At 38.1% G+C, this 22,886-nt stretch overlaps 1 protein-coding gene across 4 annotated transcripts; it reads right to left on the bottom strand.

The window, feature by feature from the left end:
* Positions 1 to 275: 275 nt before the first annotated feature.
* Positions 276 to 21,918, bottom strand: LOC104556619 (receptor-interacting serine/threonine-protein kinase 2). Of its 4 annotated transcripts, none has more exons than XM_062007262.1 (12): positions 21,669 to 21,912; positions 19,211 to 19,376; positions 16,892 to 17,045; positions 16,540 to 16,695; positions 16,259 to 16,407; positions 14,443 to 14,492; positions 13,241 to 13,402; positions 12,443 to 12,528; positions 10,504 to 10,572; positions 9,596 to 9,764; positions 8,553 to 8,705; positions 276 to 6,853 (listed from the first exon to the last, which is right to left on the bottom strand). In XM_062007262.1, exons 2-12 carry the CDS (start codon positions 19,360 to 19,362, stop codon positions 6,540 to 6,542), a joined length of 1,614 nt encoding a protein of 537 aa, XP_061863246.1. In that variant the 5' UTR covers positions 19,363 to 19,376; positions 21,669 to 21,912; the 3' UTR covers positions 276 to 6,539. The 4 variants fall into 4 exon arrangements, with proteins under 4 accessions (XP_061863246.1, XP_010198859.2, XP_061863249.1 ...); XM_010200557.2 differs by having other exon boundaries at positions 19,211 to 19,372; XM_062007263.1 differs by lacking the exon at positions 276 to 6,853 and adding an exon at positions 6,865 to 7,685 and having other exon boundaries at positions 21,669 to 21,918.
* Positions 21,919 to 22,886: the final 968 nt, after the last annotated feature.

The raw sequence follows: 22,886 nt of genomic DNA, 5'->3' as shown, positions 1-22,886 counted from the left end.
TTGGTATAAAATGCCTATAAAGTGAACAGATTAATGTGTACTCCTTTAAACGTGTGGAAATAGTGACAATTAAATGAATTATTATACTTAAAGTTATATAGCATAGGCATTCCTTGTGAAATAAGCAAAACCATGTTGCTTCATAAATATCAGATCACACCACCCTTGAAGTTTTCGCTTGCCCAAGACTGCATGTTCCATGAGTAAGATTTGAAGACTGTTCCAATATTTAAAGGTTAAAAATGAACTTAAAAAAAAATAAAAAGGCTTAAAAATTGAGATGCAAAATATTTTAATGTTAAGAGAATCTTGAAGATTAGGAAAATTGTATTTCATTGAAAGACAGGAGGATTTATTGACAGCCCATTTGCCTTTGCAGTAAGTAGAATAGCCCTATTAATGGATTTAGTCTTTTGTCTGCCAGCACAGTCGTTCCAATTTCTAATCCATTCTTTGTTAACATTAGAAGGTATTCAGCCCTAAAATTAAAGTTATGGTTGGCTTTGCTAACTTTTAAAAATGATTTCTCAGCAGTCTGTTTGCATGTTGTGCACTTTGCTCCATTGTTCCATACTTGGATCTTGATTACTTGGCGCATACAGTGTCCCACAGAGCAAACTGTAGTGGACTAATTAAGAACTATCAAAGAGTTTCCCAAGTTATGCAAGATCCCCACAACTGTGAAAAGCCTTTTCAGCTGCCCAGTCACATACTGTGAAGTGCTATAAATCAAACTTTTGAAAACACTCAAAGCTGTGCTGCAGCTACTTACAGGTATATTTTTGCTCCAAAAGAAAATTTACTTCTGCTTCTTTCAGTACTAATTTTCTTTGTTTAAATCCCACAAGCTAAGAGCATTTTGAATACTAGTTAAATTGATTTAATGAGACACAATCACTTATGCAATACCAGTGACATTGTCATCTTTACTTTCGCACAAATCTGGAAAAGTGAAGTGAGAGCAAGTACTTGGGCTTCTATGTCAGAGAATTTATTCTCCGGCATAAAGGAAACTAAGCCTCATGGTTATGGGTGTCAGATTACTGCTTGTGGAGGTCAGGGAGATATTTTTACCTCGGTGTCACTACTATAGAAAAACTTGGGAGACCTCAGCTTATTTTGAAACTATAGGATATGGACAGGTTAATTGTTAAGATGGGTCGTCAGCACTGACTCATGCAACAGACTTTATGGCTGGAGTAAAGTGTCCTCACCTCACACTGAAATCGGTTGACCACGCAGGTTGTTCAGTGTCACACTACATGAACAACTCTGTATTTGCTCATTGCAAAGGACAAATTTTATTACTGAGTGTTCTATCAGTGCAGAAACTGTTCTTTTAGATTATTCTGTGCTGGAATGACATACATTATAGTTGTCCATACTGTTTTGTCATTAAATACAAAACCACAAAGACAGATTTACATCAGGTGGTGGTACTGAAACAATCAGAAGACTACTGCATTGCATCCTCTTGGAGTAAAGTGCAATGTATACTGTACAATAAAATTAGAGCTGAGAAATCCTGATAATTATGTTTTGCAGCTATTCTAAGGTCAAAAGCCTCATACGTGTGGGGTTTTATTAAATTACATTCCAGTTATATTCCTTAACCAATTCTCTCAGGGTAACATTCAAATGTAACTTCCCTAGGTAGCATTCTAATGAACTGAAAAAACATAGCTGTAGGCCCCTTTTTGGTAAAATGAAAAACAACTGTGCTGGCAGACATTCTGTTAACCAATTTGAACACATTTCCTTGCAATTTAAGGAAAGGACTAACTGTACTGAACTTTCTTAAGTACAACCAGGCCACTTCTGAAAGGGTGAAGTTCATCTGCACTTTCTGCTCATGCAGTTATTGCTGTTGATATGTGGAAAGTTCAAGATCAACATTTGGAAGCAGATGTTGAAATACTTTAGGAATGTTAGCACGTTTCAAGGGGTGAAGGAGTTTTTATTCTAAAGCACTGTCATTTAACTCTAGAGCCCACAGTTTGCCCAGCTGATGCATCTCTTAATTCTGTGGAAAAGGAAAGGTCAACCTTTTTAAAGCCCAGCTGAGATTAGTTGATTATAGCAGTTTGAGGTTATAGATCTCTGCCAAGAATACATCCCAAGAGTTAAAAAGAGAAACAAAGGCAGGAAATAAGAAAATACTGACCACAAATTTGTCATATCAGCACAGGAGTTGGAAATACTACATCTGAGCTTCTTGTCTACCATTTGTTGTAATGCTGGGATTAAGCAAAATGTAATTCTACAAATCCCATCAGCCTTTTTTCAACACATAGTGAATTTAACTGTGCAATTAATGTATTCTTGCAGCCACGTTCACTTGAATGTAACACAAGTACCTCATTAGATATGTTATCTTCAGACCTCGTCAGGTAGTTTTATTTATGATGGATTTACCTTCAAAATCCAAGAGTTTTGTTTAACCCAACTGACATACCAGATGTCAAGTCAACCATGTGCACAGTCAAAGGAATATAGTACCAGGCAGGGCAAGCAGGGGATTACTTCCTTTGAAAATGAACAACATTAAAACTATGCTGAGGCTTTTTGAGCTGCAGTACAATATTTTGCAAAGGGACAGGAAAGGAATGAGAGGAAATACAGCACAGGACAAGATGTCTTCATGCAAAAAAAGCCTTAGCAGTTTACAGACAACATATATTACTGGAGAAGAGCGTAGTTAATAGCTGTAGAGCAATATAATCAATAAATAGCAGTAAAGTTCTCAATATCTGCCTTGATGGTGTTTGGGTCCCACAAGTATTTATATATGATACCAGTCCCACACGTATTTATTTATATATGCATTTAACCTTCCTTACAGATCTTCACAGGAGTAGCTCAAGTGACTGAACCTGTGCAAGCATGAATGTATTTACAAGGTTATGTAGAATTTTGACTTGAAACAAAGTAAGAATCCTTGAGATTTAATATGTTTTCATTAGTGTTTTTGGTTCTGTACATCTTAGATGACCTCGCTGGTGTAAAATTCTTCTGTGTGTAGCTATTAATGCAATCTTATAAAAAAAATCTACACAGTTTTTGTGACTGTGAACTTGTATTCCTCTCTTGTTCTCTGGAACTGTTTTTAACAGCCACTGGTGACAACTAGAGAGTGGTATTTATAGCTTGCTTTATTTTGCTTTCTACGGGAGAGACTAATCTCTTAGACATTTCATTCCAGAATTCAGATTAATATTCCACAAATTAACCTCAAACAAATTCTAGCACAGAAGTCCTTACATTGCAGGAAGTATCCCAGCTAAGATAAAGGTGCTATATAGATAGGGAAAAGGGCAAGGGACAGTCATCTTTTTACAAGTCAGCAAAAGATAGCTGCAACCAGCATCAAGAAGAAAAATATACTACAGTAGAGTCAGAAAAATGGCCATCTGTCTACTCCACTTACTATTCCTTTAATAACTCTAAATAGCTTAATAGAATTTGTCCATTTTTAACATCTACTATTTTTAGTTGTACCTCCTCTGAGTAAGTGCAACGAGTTTTAATAATCTCTTTTTATGGCCAGTCCTGAAGTGACTTCTTATTCCCTTTTCTCTTGTCTGGAATTTCTCATGCTTTACATTTCCATCCCATGAATCTAGATATTCTTCACAGTCAAGGTGCAGATACTACAGAACAGTTTGATTCTTCTATCTTTACTCTTGCTTAGCATGGTTTATTCTGTATTTGTGATATCAAGAGAACTGCAGGACACAGAGCCACAGACAACAGAAATCTTAGGTAGTAAAGTAGCTTTAGTACAAGCAAAATACCATAAGCTTTAAGCAGATTGATATTTCACATCAGTGATCACCACAGTACATTAGTGTCTTTGTTACATAGCCAACGTATGATAGACCTTATAAAAGTGTGTGTTTCTAGTGGGACAAAATTATGCTAGTTCCAGGTCACTGTATTCTAGTTTTGTATCAAGACTCTATCATTAGCAGTTTCATTTCAAGAAACTAGTAGCATCCTTTTGAAAATACCCCACTTAAAGAATCCCAACAGCTGCAACTGTCAAACCACCCCAAAATTTAAGTGTTTACATTACACAAAGGAGAGTTATGAGGAAGTCTGTGCATTTGGCTACTTGAACTTAAGTATGTAGCAAGGTTTTGTCAGTAGCATAGCTAATTATGACACTATTTTTAGCCAAGGTAGCCACATAAAAAAAAAAGCTCCCACTGATGCATTGACTTCATTTGAGCAAGATTGCAAAAAATCTGCTTTTGTTTGAAGTTTTTTGTTTAGGAAGTAAAAAGTTTTCCTTTGTTTTGCAATTGGTTATAAACTGTCTCCTTGGGTTATCTTTTAAAAAGTTGGGTAAGCATGATAGCAATAGACCTAACTAAGGTCATATCCTCTTGGAAAGCTAGAGGAGAACAGAAATCTGTCTGAAAACACAGATAACTTGGGCTCCCATTGATTTGATGCCAGTTCTGTAATTAACAGTTAAGACTGGGCTTAGATCTGTCCTGAAATGATACTCTCAAGTAGGCACCTGAGCCAAAACAGTTTCTATGTCAAAAACATATCAACAAAGAAAATCAGCATAGCCTGCCAGCTGGCACATCTATCAGAAGTATTGAGTGGCCATCAGAACAGCTCAGGGAAATTATTTCCAAAAGCTGATAAGTTTTAACAATATTGCCATTTTCTCTTAAAAGCCTGTGAATAGTTCCCCCAGGTGAAGGATTCTCCATTTACTGTGATTATATTATGCTTTCTAAACAAGCAAAACACCATGACAGCAGTTCTTTTCCTCACAACCAAGACAGCTTTTTTCACAGACACTGTTGAAACTTCTCACTTAAAATGAAAAAAAAAAGATTCAGAAGTAGGTATCCAGCTACTTTAATAGGCAAAACTATTTCCAGCACATCCTGAGGGACATTGCTTTGAATTGTAACAATACAACAGTGTAATGAATTTACGTTTAAAAAATTACTTTTATGGTTCCAGCACCATTGTATGGTATGTAATGTATTTCTTACCCCTTGAATATCCCTAGAAAACAGTGTATTTAAAATTGCAACCTGCCAAACTACTGAATTCCATAAGCGTTTGAAACTGCAGAGAGAACAAATGCAACACAGGGAAACAGAGTGACGTGGCTTTGCATTTAAAATATTTGTTAGGTTGTATAACAAGTTCTTGTTAATCCAGTGCCATGAACCTTGAAGGAATCCCACTGTGCCTTTTTAAAAAATGTTATCTTCTATAACCTCATTTTCCTTAGAATGGTCTTACTACTTTCCTTTACAGTTCAGCAGAACCCCTGTTTCAGAATGTTCAACTTGGCACCTCTTCTTCCTGGTTTAATCTTACATGTGAACTGCAGATATACTTGGAGAACTGCATGGAGATAAGGTATTAATGTTTTTCCACTTAAATCTTTTAGCCCCACCTTTCTGAAGTGCTGCTATCAGTGCCTCATTTTCAGAGCATATGACCATTTGTGAGTGAAAATAAAGTTGTTTATATGCATAACATAGAATTTCCCAGTCACACTTAAGGCCATGTTGAAGAAATACTTTTTGATTCTTTTAAGCCTTTTACTCAAAACAGCTGGCTCAGATATGAACTCTGTGAGAGGCAGTAACTTTTTTCTCCTCATTCAGTACCATTTGCTGTCCTCATTTGGAAGGATTTAGTAGCAACTTGTCATGGCTTAACCTCAGTCAGCAACTAAGCACCATACAGCCACTTGCTCCCTCCTTCCCACTCTTAGTGGGATGGTTAAGAGAATCAAACAAAAGTAAGACTCACTAATAAGCAAAGAACAGTTGAAAACCAACAACTGTCACGAAAAGGAATATAACAAAAACAGAAATTAAAACCCAAGAAAAGACAAGTGATGCACAATGCAGTTGCTCACCTCCTGCTGACTGATGCCTAAGTAGTGATCCATGGCTTCCTGCCATCTCCCCCAGTTTATATACTGGGCATGACATCCTGTGGTATGGAATAGCCCTTTAGCTAGTTTGGGTCAGCTGTCCTGGCCTAGCTTCTTGTACACCTGCTTGCTGGCAGAGTATGGGAAATTGAAAATTCCATAACTTAGAATAGGCACTACCTAGCAACAGCAAAAACCATCAGTGTGTTACCAGCATTCTCACAGTAAATCCAGCACTGCACCAGCCATTAAGAAGCAAGTTAACTCTATCCCAGCTAAAACCATTCTTCCCTAGCACGACCTCCAAAAAGCCATGATCTGTTTTCCTCCCTTCTAAAAAAAGTGAAGGAAATAAGGTGTCATTTGACTTGAACTGTATTTTCTCTGGCACACATTTCTGAGGTCCAAATTAGAACTTGTTATTGGGTAATTTCTACAGGCAGCAGTTGACTTGACCTTTTAATCCTACTAGCTTTTTTCACTAGAGGACTAAAAACCATAGGCTGTAGGCAGGACTGACTTCAGGCAATGGTTTGAGGAATTAGTGTGTATTGTTGCTATTCCAAATTACCTGTGCTCTGATGCATGTATCAAGCTAAAAAAGAAGAAGTCACAACAATCACCTATTTACCTTAGAAAGACATTCTGGGCAATGGCCGCCTTGTCCCAGGGGACTACATTTGGTCACTGAAAGTACAGTCATTACAGCCTGTGCTGCTTGCTCTCCAAGGCAAAGGCAAGTGTCCAACAATGCCCGAGCACGGCCAGTCACTGTGGGGTAAGAGCTGATTGTTTCGTAATCCATTCGAGACAACATTTGCTGTGAGCGAAGGACGTCAAGGATGTGGTTGAGGCGGCCTTCTGTCATGCAGCTCAATATGGTCTGTCTCTGGCAGGTTAGTATTTGACAACAGTTTCCTTTGCAGCAAGAGTCTTGAATGAAGAAGAAACAAAATGAGCAATTAAGTGGACTTTTCTTCCAGAAGTTGTTAGCAAGTGATAGCATCAACATCAGATTTATAAACTCTGCAGAGGGGGAGTAGTAGGAGTTAGTTTGCATTCTTTGTTCAAAACTGGTCTGACATTTTGATCTTTTGTCCAAAACTCAAAGATCAGATTACACAAGATGAATGTTTCTAAAGATCTAAGCGCTCTGGCTGCGTAAGGGGAGATTTTGGGGTCTTGCACTGTTCATCTATCATCTATATTAAACCTTATGCAAAGCAGTGGGGCTCAAGGTAGATGAGAAAACTTTGTCCTGTAGGAAGTGGAAGAATGAATTCAGGGTAGTGAGACTGTTTGGAACACGTAGCATGAAAGTGGGAATTTGTATATGGCAAAGCCAAAGTAGTAACAAAAATGATACTCTTGGCAAAATGATCAAGAGGTTTGAGTTTTGTTCCTTTGCACAAGCTGATTAGAATACTTGGTACTGACATTAGGGTTTAGTGTACAGTAAATACCACACACCCAGAAAATTAATAACTAAAAGCCATTATTGCTTTTGGGAACATGCCTCTGTCATTCTGATTTCCAACTGTTCCCAGTAGAGTTCTGTGGTTACTTTTTTCTGCACACACTAGTCTGGTGATAGATCCAGAGATTACATCATCACTCAGAAATAAAATGGAGAGGGATGGCCAGCTGCATGAGATAATTATCATAGGCCAGCTTGCAAAAACAAAGCTTTACCTGCAAGCAGAGGCAGGCTTCACAGATCAGAAGCTGGCCTTTTCTGCCTCTGTTCCATAGGAAGAACACAAACCTTATAAGTAGAGAAATGAATTATCATCTCTTCCTCCTAGTCATCTGTTTCTGTAGTCAATGCCTGCTTTTGTAGAGGTATAGAATACACACCTTAAAACTGCAACAAGTTATGCCAAACTTAAACAATGGATGTATTTTGCATTCAATATGATGATCAGAGGACTGGAATATCTTTGTTATCAGAAAAGGCTGCAAGACCTGGGGCAGTTTAGCCTGGAAAAGAGAAGACTAAGGGGGGGACCTCAACAATTACTAGTACCTAAAGATTAGATGTCAAAAGGATGAGATGATACTTTTCTGTAGTGTCCAGTGAAAGGATTAGAGATAATAGATATAAGCTGAAACATGAAAAGTTCCACTGAAACACAAGGAAAAACTTTTTTACTGTAAGGGTGAGGGAGCCCTGGCCCAGGCTGCCCAGGGAGGGTGTGGAATCTCCTCAGGAGGTTTTCAAAAGCCACTTGGATATGCTCCTGTGGCCTCTGATCGAGAGGAACCTGCTTTAGCATGAAGCTGCACTGGATGAGCTCTAGAGATCCTTTCCAACCCCAACTATTATGAATCTATATGCTGTATTTTTCATTTTTGTTATGGTCTTTTTAAAACTGTTATCAGAACGTGACCCTGGAAAAGAACAAGCTAATGTTCTCAGCAGCCAGTACCTGAACTTTTGAGAACATAGGAACAGCTATATACAAATAGACCCATGAGACACTTATATTAAGGTTAGAGGAATTGTTACAGTAAATACCTGAAAATGCACACAAAATTTAGAGATCTATGTCCTCTAAACTTTAAGGAATTTAATCACAAAGATTTGGCCAAGGAGAATATTTTCCACCTCAAACTGGAAATGGTGTCTTACCTGTCACTGCTTGTTCAAAATGTGTAACTTGTGGTCTGTGCTTAAGAGCCAGTGGTGGGTTGTTATGCTGACTGTTTTCTTTGCCTGCAGTGGAACCAGATAAAGGACTCATGCAGGGGGAATCCGATTTTCTCCTGTCAGAGACTGGGTGATCTAGAGAAAGAGTTTAAGATAATCAAGACCCTTGATCTGAACAACAGAACATGATATATATGTGTCATCCACTGCAAAACAGTCTTCACTTCTATGAAGTGAAGATTTCTATCTTGAAAGAGCTTACTTATTCTTTAATTCTTACTGTTCTTCAAGCCCTTGCTATACATCATTATTCCTAAGAAGATTTTGTCTGATGTGTGTAGTAATACATGCCTTTTTCAAACCATCTATATGAATTGGTTTCTTAAGTTATGGAGCAAGCTGTTCCATCCATTAGTCTGGGAGGTGTGTGTATATCTATATATAGATATATATAATGAATTGATTTCCTTCAGCTCAACTTTTGTATCCAAAGGCATGAGGAATATAGAAAATGCTTTTAAGGAAATATATCTCTTCTTAGGAATTGGATAAATCTACATTGGAAAGTCAAAGGAGGTAAGGAAATTATTTGTATAGGAATAGTGGTTACCAGGAATCACTCTCATGTTCCTGGCAACACAATCTTTTAAAAATATATCTTTTTCATATTAGCAAATTACAAAAAAGCTGTTATTCCTAGTGGCACAAGGCAGTGAGGTTTCCAGGAAAGCCTTGTTCTGACAAAAGCATCAGGCACTATTTGATGTGTGAGGGAAATGCAGCTGTACATTACAGGTCAGGGTTTCTTATAGCAAAACAGGCTTTTTATCTATGCACTTAATCAAAAGGTATTGTGGTGTGTCTGGTTTTCTGCAGTGACTCATGCTTCAGATAACAGTGGAGAGTACAGCTGTACTCTGAGAAAGGACAATTTTACATGGAAAAATAACAGTTGTCTATGGAACAACTAGTAATATTTATCTTTTTCTTAGAATAGGTGGAGCAGAATGTTTCAAGGTAAAGACCTTTCTTTGTTGCTGTGTTCTGTGGGATAGCATTTGACAGAGCCATCTCCAGAATATTTTCTCTTCCCTCTTCATTTGCACTGCTGTCAAGTAGAGTCATTGACAAGCGTGGCACTACAAAAGGAGTTTTCTTGCTGATTAAGTGGTTGTTTTTTTGTGGACAAACAACCTGAAAGAAATAAAAAATAGCAAAGAATTATCTTCTTTTGTTCCAAAGCCTAAGCAGGTTTCTCTTGGGATGCAAGGCAGTAGTATCACAGCTCAGGGCAGCTGTTGAGCCTACAGATATACTTAATTCAACTTCAGCTAGTTACCTTGTGTCACTGTGGCAGCTCAGCTCCATAGACTTAACTGCCTTGGTTTGCTTCTGTAACCTGTGCTGCCAAGCAGCCACAGGACTGCTAGAACTTGAGCTGTTTAAAGCTAGTGCTGATGCAGGCATGGGAGCTTTAGTTCTCTTCCTCTATCTTTCAGCATAGTCAGGCCCATTACATGAGCCAAAAAAATCACTTTGCAAATGGGAGTTAATTGTATTCTGGAGTTCTCACAAAGCAGTTGGCCCTACTCAAAAAAAAGGTTGGAAATGCTACAATTCAGACTAGGACTTTTTATCCAGCCATTATTTTGAACATACTACAAGAAAGGTCAATTTCTTTCCAGTTTTCGTAGGACCCCTTCAAGGAGAGGTTCAAAGCAGCTCTTAAGTGGAGGAGGTGGTTTATGCAAGAGCAGCATCTGTCAACTGCTTAGAAGGTGGTAAAGAAGAGTTTTCAAGTTATCCTGGTTGGGCACAAAAGGAGTTAGGGAAATCTTGCCCCACAGTGTTTGTATTAAGCACTGTTTATCCTGCCAGCCCTGACAAGCAGCTTGTGAGCTACTCTTGTAAGACTTTCATGCTGTGTACTCACCTCAGAATTGCACATGCCTGTCTGCAACCTGTATATTTCTGAGCCTTTGCATGCATTAAGTGCCATGTCCTTGAAAAAAACAGCACAGTAACTCTAGTAAGTACACATGTTTTGTTCAATTCACAGTTGTCAAGAGCAAAAATTTATACTGACACTAACAGTTTATACTGACAGATTATACACTAAGGTAAGCTAATATACAGTAAGTGAATTGCACAGAGCAATTTTGCACTTCAGCACAAGTAAGCAGGCTTACATCTGACAGCTCTACCCTGTTACACTCTATACAGTTTCAGAATTTGTTTTAAACCCCAGTTTTGAATGATGCAGGGGAAGGTGAAAGTAGGCTTATATTGAGAGACAGACTGGGCTAGCTACAACATGTTTTCCTCTAAGTATCCAAATGGCAGGGCCAGCCGGTGTTTACTGTGCCAAACCATCTGCAATACAGATGTGTCAATACTTGTAACTTTTTCATTTTGTGCATCTGCAACAGAGATTTTAAACTATTTCAGCTGATATACTTCAACACTTAGGAATCAATCCTTTTTCAGTCTCCAGCAGCATTTTCACAGTCATTTTGGATAGGTTATCAGTTGTGTTATTTGAACACTAATTAGTGCTCTTTCATAACTTAGCAAATTGAAGAATAAAGGTGTGATCAAGGGAGATCAAAGCTCAATAATACAAACTTCTTACAAATAAACTTCAACTGCAGTGAAAGTGATTTCAACTATGACATCTAATAAAACATTGATCAAGTGTGTTCTATAATCCCAGAATGTGATTCATCATGTAGAGGGCTACAAAGATGGTCGGGGACTGGAACATCTTTCTTATGAGATCTGCAGGATCTGGGGCTGTTTAGCCTGCAGAAAAGAAGGCTGATAGGGGACCTCATCAACACTTTGAAGTACCTAAAGGCTGGATGACACTGTAGTGTGTCCAGTGACAGGACCAGGGGTAATGGACACAAAAAGTTCCACTGGAACACAGGGAAAAAAATATTCGTTTGGTGCTGAGGTGAGGGAGCCCTGGCCCAGGCTGCCCAGAGAGGGTGTGGAGGCTCCTTCTCGGGAGGTTTCCAGACCCACACATACATGTTCCTGTGCCCCTTGATTGAAGGGAACCTGCTTTAGCAGGGGAGTGGGCTAGATAGTCTTTAGAGGTCCTTTCCAAGCCTCACCATTCCAAGATTCTATGTGGAAATAATTCAATATGCATGAAGGTAACTGACATAACTACAGCAATGAAACCAATAATGCAGCATGCATTGCTTAAATCCAGCTAGAGTCAGAATACCTCAAGGGCATGTGTCACTAGTTTCCCCACTATAACTATCTAACTAGATAGCATATAGTTATATTTGTTGTAGACAGATTTGTGCCAGATTTCCCATGACAATATAGACATATGGAGTTAGCTGCATCTCAGTTGTTGGCCCTTCCCTGTCCATTCCTGTAGTATCAAGAAACACTTAGACCCTAGGACAAGCAGCATGTTGTGTCTGAAGCACATCATTTTAGAAACAGTGGAGCACAGAGAAAAGTGCTGATAGTATTGCTACAACAGGCACAAACACTGTCCGGGTTCTGGACTAAATGCCAGTATACACATTGTCCTTCATTTGAACTCAGATCTAATCAAGGCTGATATTTGTTCTCACATGAGCTTCCCATGACAACAGCTATTGGCTGGAAAGAAGCTATTGTATTTTCATAACTGCAGGTAGCAACTGACTATAGTTTCTAGAGAAACTCAGAATATTTATTTTCTACAGCTCCTGAAGGAACATGAAGTGCCAAAGGGTACACTCCAGCTCTCTGGCACATCCAATAACACAGAGGTGACAAAACCCTTCCTAGTTTTGGATCATAAAGATCACAATTGCAAGAGTCAAGCAATGTCCTTGGAGAACAAGACTTAATTTTGCACTAACCTTTGCATCCATCAGATTGTAGATAGCAGTGGAAATTGCCTCCTTATTTATACTAGTCAGAATTCCATTTAAAAGGTCTACACATTCTGCAGGGATACATAAAGCATTTTAAGTGTCATGTGTATATGTTTAGGCATCTGCACATTGTAACTAACTTTGCTATTATGCTGAGTGACTGGATGAGCTATATGAAGTTAGCTTAATACAACTTCCACCTCACCTCTTCTGGGTTTCATTTTTCAACTGATTTTAAGGAATGGATACAGTCACATTGAAATCACGTTTTCTTAAATGTTCATACAAGTGTAGTGAACTTACTTGCAAGAGACTTATACAGTCATATGTAATCCTACCACAATGCAGTTGTATGTAGCTTGCTTCCTCAGCACTTCAGCTTTGGAAAATTTGTCCCCAAATATCACAATTTTACCATTTATTTGCTATCTTTAGAAACAGATGATAAACAGATTCCAATGTATAACGAGTTTCCTTTGAAATGTGCTGTTATTGTTTACTTTTGTGGAATCAAGAAATGCTGAAGGCAGGTTGATTTTCATGAAACAAATACATACCAATGACAATCTCTCTTCCTGAATTTATACTCATTTTTATGTTGTACTAAATGCAATTTTGGAGAGGAGCCATTTCTGTTAGGAAACTTTGGTTTGGAAAAGACATCTACAGTAGTCTGATTATCTAAAGATTACTTCTATCCACCTCAGTTGTTCTGCTAGACCAATGTTCCCAACAGGACTATGTACTTCAAACATTGCAAAGAAAGGAAATTGTGCATGTTACCTTCTATATGTGGTCTATAACCTGGTTCCTGATGCCAGCACAGAGCAATAAGTTTCAACAGTCTATTCCTCTCAGGCAAATTGCTTGGTATAAACTTTTCTGAAATGCCAGGCCGTAAGCTGCTGCAGATCCCTGTCAAAACTTCCAGCAAAGTCCTTTGACCTGCCATTCATAAGAAAAATGTCACTGGAAAATTAAAGACCTCACAACTCAAAGTTATATTCAGTACAAGTTATTGTGGGCGTTTCATAAGCAAAAAAGACAAGTTAGCACTTTTGTAAAACAGATATGCTAACCCTTAACAATAACTGCTTATTTCAACAGGACATTTCAGGATAAAGAACTCTGTCCAGATAATAAAAGTCACAAACAGGTATGTAAGTGCTGTAAACATCCCACACAGACACCTCAGGAACACGTGTAATTGTTATGTGTATATTCTAAGAACATAGTTTATATAAAGCCATACAATAGAACTCCTGTACGAGAAAGAATCTACTTTGGGCAGCCACAAGATGGCAGCCATAAACTGTGGGAGCATTAACATACTATTCTGTGCCTTATTTCTAAGTGGTCCTCAGCCTGGAAAATACAGAAGTCCTTCAGTCAGTTTTGCCATGCAGAATGGAGCCCTTTCATTGACCTCTACCTCCATCAAACGAGGATCATTCCTAGACTCTGACAATGCTTTGCAACCAGAAGTCTTTAAAACTATTCACACTTTTTGAGAAGATAAAGTTCCCTGTTTACTTAAGAGAACTCAGCATGAGCTGCCATTTCTTGATTGGAATTTGAAACTCATGGTAATTTTAAAAATGAGCATTCTGCTGCTGCAGTTAGCTGCTTGTCACTAAAATGTTCCTTGATCTTAAATGCCAGCTGTTAAATATGACATGGCATTCTTTCTCACTAAATGTAATTGCAAAATCCAACTCAGCAGTTTGCTTCAGCACACACAGAGATTTGATACAAATCTTGGCTATGCCTGACCCCTTCAGAAACATCAGTTTCTCAGGAAACACTGAGGGTTTGTTGAGGGATTCTAATCTTTACAACACAAAGCTCCATATAATGGGGTGTGACAATGAAGTAAAATGACATCTGAAAAGATGGTGCTGTTTGTATCAATTTCCCTACAGCAAGGGAATTTGTGAAAAAAGATTTGAGCAACGAAATCTGATGTGGACAATGGAGATAAATACCTTCAAAAGGTTTACGCCTGCTTAGGCTCTCCCAACACAGCATTCCAAAACTGGGAAAAAAAGAGAATAACAAAGACCATTTATCAGTTTGCAATACAAATCCATATCCTATTTTCCAAGAGAAGGTTTATTGGCTTAAGAGAAAGTCTATTCAAGTCTTTCTTAATTTAATGAGATCCTTTTTCCTGCGTTATGTTTCAGTTTTTAACTGAGCTGTTCTTAGAAAACTCAGAATTTTTTAAAGCATAAGATAAATTAGAATTACATTTCAGTTTGCCACCTCATCTCCATTTTCTCTTGTGAAGTTCATGATCTTCTGTTCTCCTTTATCATTGCACTTATTTTCAAGTAATTTAAATAGCAACTCAAAGATAGACTTGTCAGCAGATGCTGACAAGCACATCAGTTCATCTACCAAGAACTTAATTCTGACCCACTGCATGTCTGTTTCTTTCATTACATTTTGATGGGGCCCCAAATACCTTTTTCCTTTTTGACATCCTAGGGATTATTTCAGTGACACCATAGATGTACATATATAACCCACAAAACAACTCATAGCATAATACAACTCTTTGATGAAAAACTCAATCTGCAAAGTTGGAGGCAGAAATAAGGAGGCTGCTGGAAGAGAAAGCAGGCTCTGGATGAGTCAGAAGCAAAGCAAAATGGGAAGAAGTAGTTCCAGGATGAACATATCTTTTTACTAATGTCTTTCTGTAGTGCTGAATTGTAATGTTTTAAAAGCACCTCCTCTTCTGTCTTGTTTCCATAAAATCTGAATGTTTTTACTTAAATAGCCTCAAGCAAAGTACTAATGCAAGTTACAGGTATGCCTGCATTACATGTGTGTAGTATTTCATGACATTTGTTTTCTGTTGCACCACTCTCTAGATATGCACCTTGTGCACTGAGTCACAGCTGAGTATCTAGAGTTATGAGTGACATGTTGGAAAATGAACTATGCTACCTGTAAGTAAGCTTCCACTCTGCCTGTACAAAAATCTTGTGTTTATGAACAACACCAGGTTAGTCATATCACTCATAGGTCTCAAATAATGCATACACTTGAGGGCTCATCTTAAAGCCTGTCTCTGTGACAATAAAGCAGGAGTTAAATTTGTGGCTTCCATAAAAGCTCTGAAAGCAGAAGTGTGGTCATGCTTAAAGGTTATAAATAACATTAGTCCACAGGCTCTGTAGGACAGTTGTATGTCCATACAGACAACAGTTGTGATTTGAGGTTGTCTCATTTGAGGCAGCCAAAAACCACATAATATATCCAAAAGGGACTTAGGGCAGTAAGTAATCTTCCTCCTGTGTATAAATCACTGTTAAAATGCATGAATGTGTGAGTGTCTAAGTAAATTATTCCAGCAGAGATTCCATGGGACTTTCTTGATGGGAAATGCTGAAAGACGGGTCTTATTTTCACCTGAGCCTCATCTAGGTATAAACAGTTCTTCCCGAAACTAAAAATCAACAGCAGTTCAAACTTGGAAACTACATGAAGTAGTTTTTAGGTTTCTAAATGTATATGAAAGTTTTGGCAGCTACATTGCACTTAACTGTTTTGCTCTGTTATGTAAATATTTACACAACCACCTTTAAGAACAGTTTTTAACCTTGGTATGTTATTCACCAAATATGGGGAATAAAAAAACTTTACTCATCCCTGTAATTGGCCTCACATGCAATGCTATCTTACTGCATTATCTAGATCTGGCATTTTTACTGTAGTATCTTAAAGTATTTCTTCAGCATTGTGGAATGTAGCAAAGACTGGGTATGACAGCCCCTTAGAAATCCCATTCACCTGTAAATATCACCTTCCTGGGAAGGAAGGCCTCCTTCAAGTATTTCAGGAGGGAGGTATACTAAATCCTGGCAGGTTCTCCAGTTGCATTTCTGCAGGTCTGCTCTTAGTTGCTCTTTCCTCCACTTGGTTAGGCCATAGTCTGATATCTACACAGATGGCAGAAAAAAACCCAAGTTGTAGTAATAATACCTCAAGTCTTGGTAGTGACTATTAGGATAAATATATAATAGGGCAATGACTGGATTTTACATGAATAGGCTAGAAGTAGAAGCTCCTACCTTAGCTCTGTACAGAGCATCCAAAAGCACATTGGAAGGCTTCAGTCTGCCGTGGCAGAAAGCAGGTTTGAGTCTGTGAAGGTGATGCAGCCCTTCAGCCACATCTGACAGGATCCTTATGAGTACGGGAAATGGAAGCTCTGGGTACAGCTGGCTCTAAGTAACCCAAAAAACAGGTTTTATTCGTGTGAAATTGTTACTATTCACATTTTCATTTGACAACAAACAGAAGTACAGTGCAAAAGCTGAAGAACAGACTGACTGTGATTACTATCCACAATTTACATGTTGATTATTCTGTTGGCTGACCTTGTAATTAATTTAGTCACATAAAAGATGACTTTTTATGTACCTCATGGATAAGTGAGTGGAGGGATCCATTGTTCATCCATTCAGTCACTATTCCCACAAGTCCATGGCACTGGTAAATTCCAAGAGAAGGCAGGAGACGTTCAGACTTACAGTGTCTGACACTAGCTAGATCCTGAAGGGTCAACTTCCACTCCCTGTAAAAAGGAAAGAAGATTACAGGCAGGTTAGACTGAAGGGAATTAAGCTAGAAATGAGATGGTGTAGGATATGGAAATGAGATAGCCACATAATTGAACACAAGCTAATATAATTCCACCAATAACCCAATATTTTATCATTTTCCAAACAATTCTAAAAAAATTAAGCAATCTCTTGTGTAGTTTCTTTTTCTAAAATAATGTGAAAGACCGCTGAAGTCTTTTATAAGAACATAAGAGCAGAGTTTAGAGAAGATTGAAATGCAAAGGCAGAAGAAAGCTGAATTATATTAAATACTAGATTAAGAAAAAACCCACCAATTGTTTTTCCCCTATTTGTCCCCAAGAACTTGTATTGTATCCTTCTGCTGTTAGTGAGATCCACAGTTACAAGGAAGTAGTGATCTTTCATGCTTATCTAATGAGACTTTGTTAGATCCATGATATAGCATGTGATAACATGATAACAAAGTGAAGCCAAATTCAGATTTCATGTTAGAAGTAGCACTCTTGCCACTGCCAAGTTTGATTTGAGATCAGCCGTGGTTGGATTGTAGAGTTTATTTGGATTTAAAGAGTTTATTTACAGAGCACCATTACACTGTTTGGTCATCACCAGGAGATTAGTTTTACTGTCTAAGGATGTCAATTGTTTTGTCACACAGAGGAAATGCTGATAAATTCAGTTGTGTATTTTCATGGAAACAACTGAACTTCTGCTGCAGGGTCAGTTTTTGTTAATCATATGATTCTAAAGATCTGATTATCTCTATGGTACTTGTGATCTGAAAATTCATTGAAATTCAACCTTCATAAACTTCAGCAGACTTGGATCTCATTCTCATTATTCTAACCAGCCTTTACTTTGAGACTTCAGTTTAGGTTTTTTCATATTTACTGTGTCAATTCACAAGCCTGTAAACTCATCACTGGAATTAATTCACAGCCCCACCTCTTTTAAATATTTAGATTTGTGACTGCAAGCATTATCATCAGCACACAGTGAAACGTTTTGCAGCCAGAATAAAACACAGCTATTCTCCCATCTTTCATAAACACTGTTCAGTGTAAAGAAGAGATCAGAACAGGATAGAGAAAAGCCAAGGATTGGTTTTAGTTTTAGGGAGCAAGTTTGAGTGAAAAGATGCTAAATCAGGACAGCATATTAAATTCAAAGCAAAGTACTTGACTTCATAACTTCAACTATTTCATTTTGGGGTTTTTTTTATTTAAAGAAGATGCAGACATGGGACAGAGGAAACTTTTCTCTAAACGACCTACCAAAGAAATAATGTTTGTTCATATTACAAAATTGATGGACTTCTATTGTCTAAAAGCAAATAATCCTCCTTCATACAAAAAACCTCTTAAAATTTTTAATTGTTCCCACATTCTGGCACCATTTTGTTTTTAGGTACCATTGCCAATTTAAACTCTTAAAAATGTGTTAAATACTCCTTTTTCCTCCCTTGCCTTTATACTGGACAAAAGAACCACTATGTATTTGAGTAGGATGCTTTTGTATTTTACTTTTAACAGAAGCCAGCTGAATGGCAGCATCCTTAGAGAAGAAGGGAAGCTAGTTTGTAGCTGCACATCAGATACTCCTTTTCTGATAACAGGTCAAGTTAGTGCATTCCCAAAAATGCTTTGGTCTTGCTTCATCAAAAATATCTTGTGAGTTTTCTTGAATGCTGTCTGCATTTCTGTTGCACCCTGGAATTCCATTTCATGGTCAGTAGGCTGACACCCACCACTTACTGCTTTCTTGTATTTATGATTAAGATACATACACATCTCACTGTCCTGTAACCCTGACCATTGTCCCTCCTCCCATTTCTCTACTCTGTCACCTGTACATACTGGTTTAGATTAAATTCAGCCAGGATCTCTTCAGAAACCTCCAGAAGGATGAAATACCATAGCATGCTGAGTATTCCTAATCAGGGTTTGTAGACATGACTTCAGGATTAAGCTCTACTTCTATGAGAGCTGTAAAAAAACAGAGCTTTTTTCCCTCAGTATAAGTGCCTCCAAACTGTCTCTTGGCTGGGCAGGATTTCTAGGAACAGAGATGTATTTTGGGTTTTTTCTGGTACCATTACTGCATCTCCGTGCTCCCCACCTGCATGGTAAGTTGATTGGTTGGTTAAGACATGTACCTCTCTGTAGTGTCCTGGCTGGTCAGCAGCTTCACAAAGATGTGAGTGTTCCAAGAAACATGAAAGGCTTTGAGTGCAAAGCCTGAACCTGTCCTGGTCAAGGTAAAGCTATCCAAATCTTCTTGAGCTACTACAGGTAATGATTTGTCCATTTCTTGATGGCTGGCTTGGGGAAAAAAAAAAAGTGGGAGGGAAAAAAAAAGGTTTTAGGTGTTACTTCTTGTCACTACTACCAAAGCACAGTGAAGTTGCACCACCCCTTAACTTCCCAAGTACTACTACCCTAACCCAGGAGGCTTTCTTCTAACACTGTGTCGGACTTTCTTTATAAAGATAGCAAAAGCACACTAATTGCAAAGGAGTGTCTGGACCATAACTTTCCATCTCAGCCTTCAAAGTGCTAATTAATTGCTTGTTATTATTTCCATCTGATGACTTGGAAATGTTGGATTTTAAAGTGATACTGAACTATGCAGACAATAAACTAGTGTCTTAGTTACATGCTGGACAAATATTTACCCCTTCTCATGAAAAAGCAATTATTCAATAACTCATGTCAGTGTGTTCCACATCATCCTTGGGTATCTTCTTTAATATGACATTACATGTTTACACAAAAGCAAGGTAAAAAGCAAATTTCCCAAGCTCCAGGACCCCACTCAATAGTTGTGTCTTTATAGCAGCCACTAATTTAGCCAATACTCACTCTATATAGTCTGTATATAGAGTGAAATCTAGGGCAATCTGAACATCTCAGACACAGTGTATGGCAATACACATGGATTAAAGATAATCCCTGCAAAGCATGACTATGTTACTCCATTAGTAACAGTTTTAATTACATCTGTGAAGGTACATTAATCTGGACATAACCAGAAATCAGTGGTGAAAGAGGAAAACAAGCAAGCTAAGAACACAGATGGGATAAAAACAACAGTAGGAATTACTGCAAGATCAGTGGTCAGTGAGTCAGAAGAACTCAAACTGGTATACTTGCTTCAGGGTCAGATAGAGCAGGGCTAGAAAAGGAAACAAAGGAACTGAAGGACCAAAGATTTTAAATAACCAGTAAGCAGGACTGTTGAGTGGGAATTGTGTCCTTCTAGAAGACAGGCTGTACAAAAAGACCGAGGATGCAGAAGGCCTGAAAGGCTTCCAAATGTAAGCAGACCATTTGTTCTCCACAAGTAAAACAGAAACAAAAACCTGAAGATAAATTAGCCTGTGCTAATGGCTGACCTGCTTGTAGTTCATGACCATCTTGTTTTCAGTTAATCTCAGTGTCTCAGCTGTGGCATGTAGGCACATTCACAATCAGAGAAGTACTAAGCTCAATTTTACATTAAGTTTCTTTAAGCAATAAATCCAATATAGTATGGAGGCTAAGAAGGTATGAGGTTGGAGTTCCATACCATTTGAAAGGATTCCTCTGAATGAGGATAAACTTCCAAGTGAGACATTTATCCTTTGAAGTTGCAAAGACAACAACAGAGATCTAGCAATAATAAATGTAAAGGAGGTAATCAAAAGGCTGGCAGGAGTAATTTTTATTATTTATTAAGATAAATAATTGTTTAAGTAGCCAAAAGAGTTTACTGAACTCCAAACCTAGTACAAAGAAGGTGAAATGACGAATATAAGATCTAAACCATTTCTAAGAGCATCTATTTTTTAAAAGGTAGAATTAAGTCTAGCTATAACAGGTTGTTAAACTCTTGGTAACTGGCTAGTTAGATAAAAATAAAAGCCAGCAGCTCCTATTTTACATTTGCAAAACTGTTCGATGAGATTTGCTAAAAACAAAGTGAAAGCCACTTCAGTCTTTCGCTGTTAAAAAACAAGACATGCTGAACATCATTGTCCTGTGTCTGAGTTTGTACATCTATTCCCACACCTTGACTTAGAATGATTTGATGAGAATCTCCAAAAGACTTTAACCCTAAAATTACTTGGGTGGGTTTTTTTTTTTTAAGTCTATTGAGGTTGCTACCCAGATTCTTAACACAGTTAGAAAGACTAATTATGGAATAGGAGAGTTACAGGTAAACACATACCTTTCTACCCCAGGGTTAGAGATTTGGTACAAAGCCTTTTTTTTTCCCTCTCTTTATTTCCCTGGCAGTTCTGCTTTTCTAAATGCTTTTTCTCCATCCTTTTAAAAATGCACTGTTAAACTACAAAGTCAGTACTTCTTAGGTGACACTTGCAATGAAGTACTTTATGTTATTTTCTTAGTAGGACATCATGAGTCTCAGACAGCTTTGTCCTCCCTTAGCTGGGCATACAGGGGTAGGAGAGAGGGTACTATAGAACTGTTTCTTTCAAGTTTCTAATTTTAAAGATAACTTCAGAAAAATAATTAATAATGAAAATATTTTCCTTAAAATGAGAGAAACTTTACATTATGTTATTACTCACATAGCTCAGTAAAAGAAATAGAAAACAAAAATCAACTTACCTCTGGAAAAACAGGCGTAAAAATTATGGACAATGAAGTGAAACTGCTACAGAAACCAAGTGCGAGTCAGCTCTGAACTGCTTTCAAACAGCTCAGGCTTTCCTTCATGAGTCAGCTGGGCTGTTGATCTCTCCTTTTATTGGCTGTCTGCAAACGTCAAAAATGTCCTGGTTGGATATTCAAGCTGTAACTCTTTAGTGACTGCAGATGGGTTTTCACAGGCTGATTACTGCCTGTAGTTAATGAGACCAATTACAGAAAAAGAGGCTGGATAGCCACTTTTTTCTAATGAGGAATGCCAAGAGTGAAAATCACTATATTGGATACAGCCCAGATACAAAGCCATGTAGAGCAGCTCACAGATTGTGCAGCTGATGCTTCTTTCTGCAGCAGATCAAGCCAACAACACAAGTACAAAATCCCTTTAAACTTTTAAAGTCAAGTTGATCTTAAAACAAGATGAAAATTGCTGTGCTTTTTTTCTTTTTTCCTGGTTACTAGATAGGTAAGCATAGAAGTAACATTAGGTTGTAAAGAAGTAAGAAATGATTAGCTGTCAAGTATTCCTGCTGAAAAGTGTACAGGGGCCATGAGGGAAGTTAAGTTGATCATGTGCCAACAGTATGATCTCATCACAAGCGGGGACAATTGCATACTGGGCTACATTAGAAATGTAGTTAAAGGGAGAGAAGTCATTTTATTTCAGAACTCAGAAATGGGGGGGGGGTTGCATTTGAAATACTGTCATCAATTTTAGGGCCCTTAGTTCAAAGAAAACGGTTGAGAAGCTGGAGAGAATGGAGTAGATGCCTACCCAGAAGGGACCCCGGAGCACATACAAGGAGAGGTTGAGGGAGCCAGTTTTGTGTAGTCACGAGAAAGAGGTTGGGGTGAGGGGTGTCTACTAGAATCCTACAGCTACTTGAAAGTTAGTTATGAAGATAGTGCCAAATTCTTCTCTGTACTGTCAGATAACAACCAGTGGCATAGGCAGATGTCTCTACTTGTTAAAGCCAGATGCTAGTAACATTTTACCAGGTTGGTAATGTACTACTGGGACAGGCCACTTAGGTTGCAGAGTCTCTATCCTCTAAACTTTTCTACACTTATCTAGGCAAAGCCATGGCTGATCTGATCCAGCACTGATGGTAGTTTTGCTTGGAGCAGGAGGTTGGGCTAAAAAATACCAAAAGTGCAGAATATCTTTAATTCTGTGAA

The sequence above is a fragment of the Colius striatus genome, chromosome 14 (genome assembly GCF_028858725.1).
Source record: "Colius striatus isolate bColStr4 chromosome 14, bColStr4.1.hap1, whole genome shotgun sequence".
Classification (NCBI taxonomy): domain Eukaryota; kingdom Metazoa; phylum Chordata; class Aves; order Coliiformes; family Coliidae; genus Colius; species Colius striatus.
Note: the sequence above shows the minus strand (reverse complement) of the source record. Positions and strands in the feature narration are given on the sequence as shown.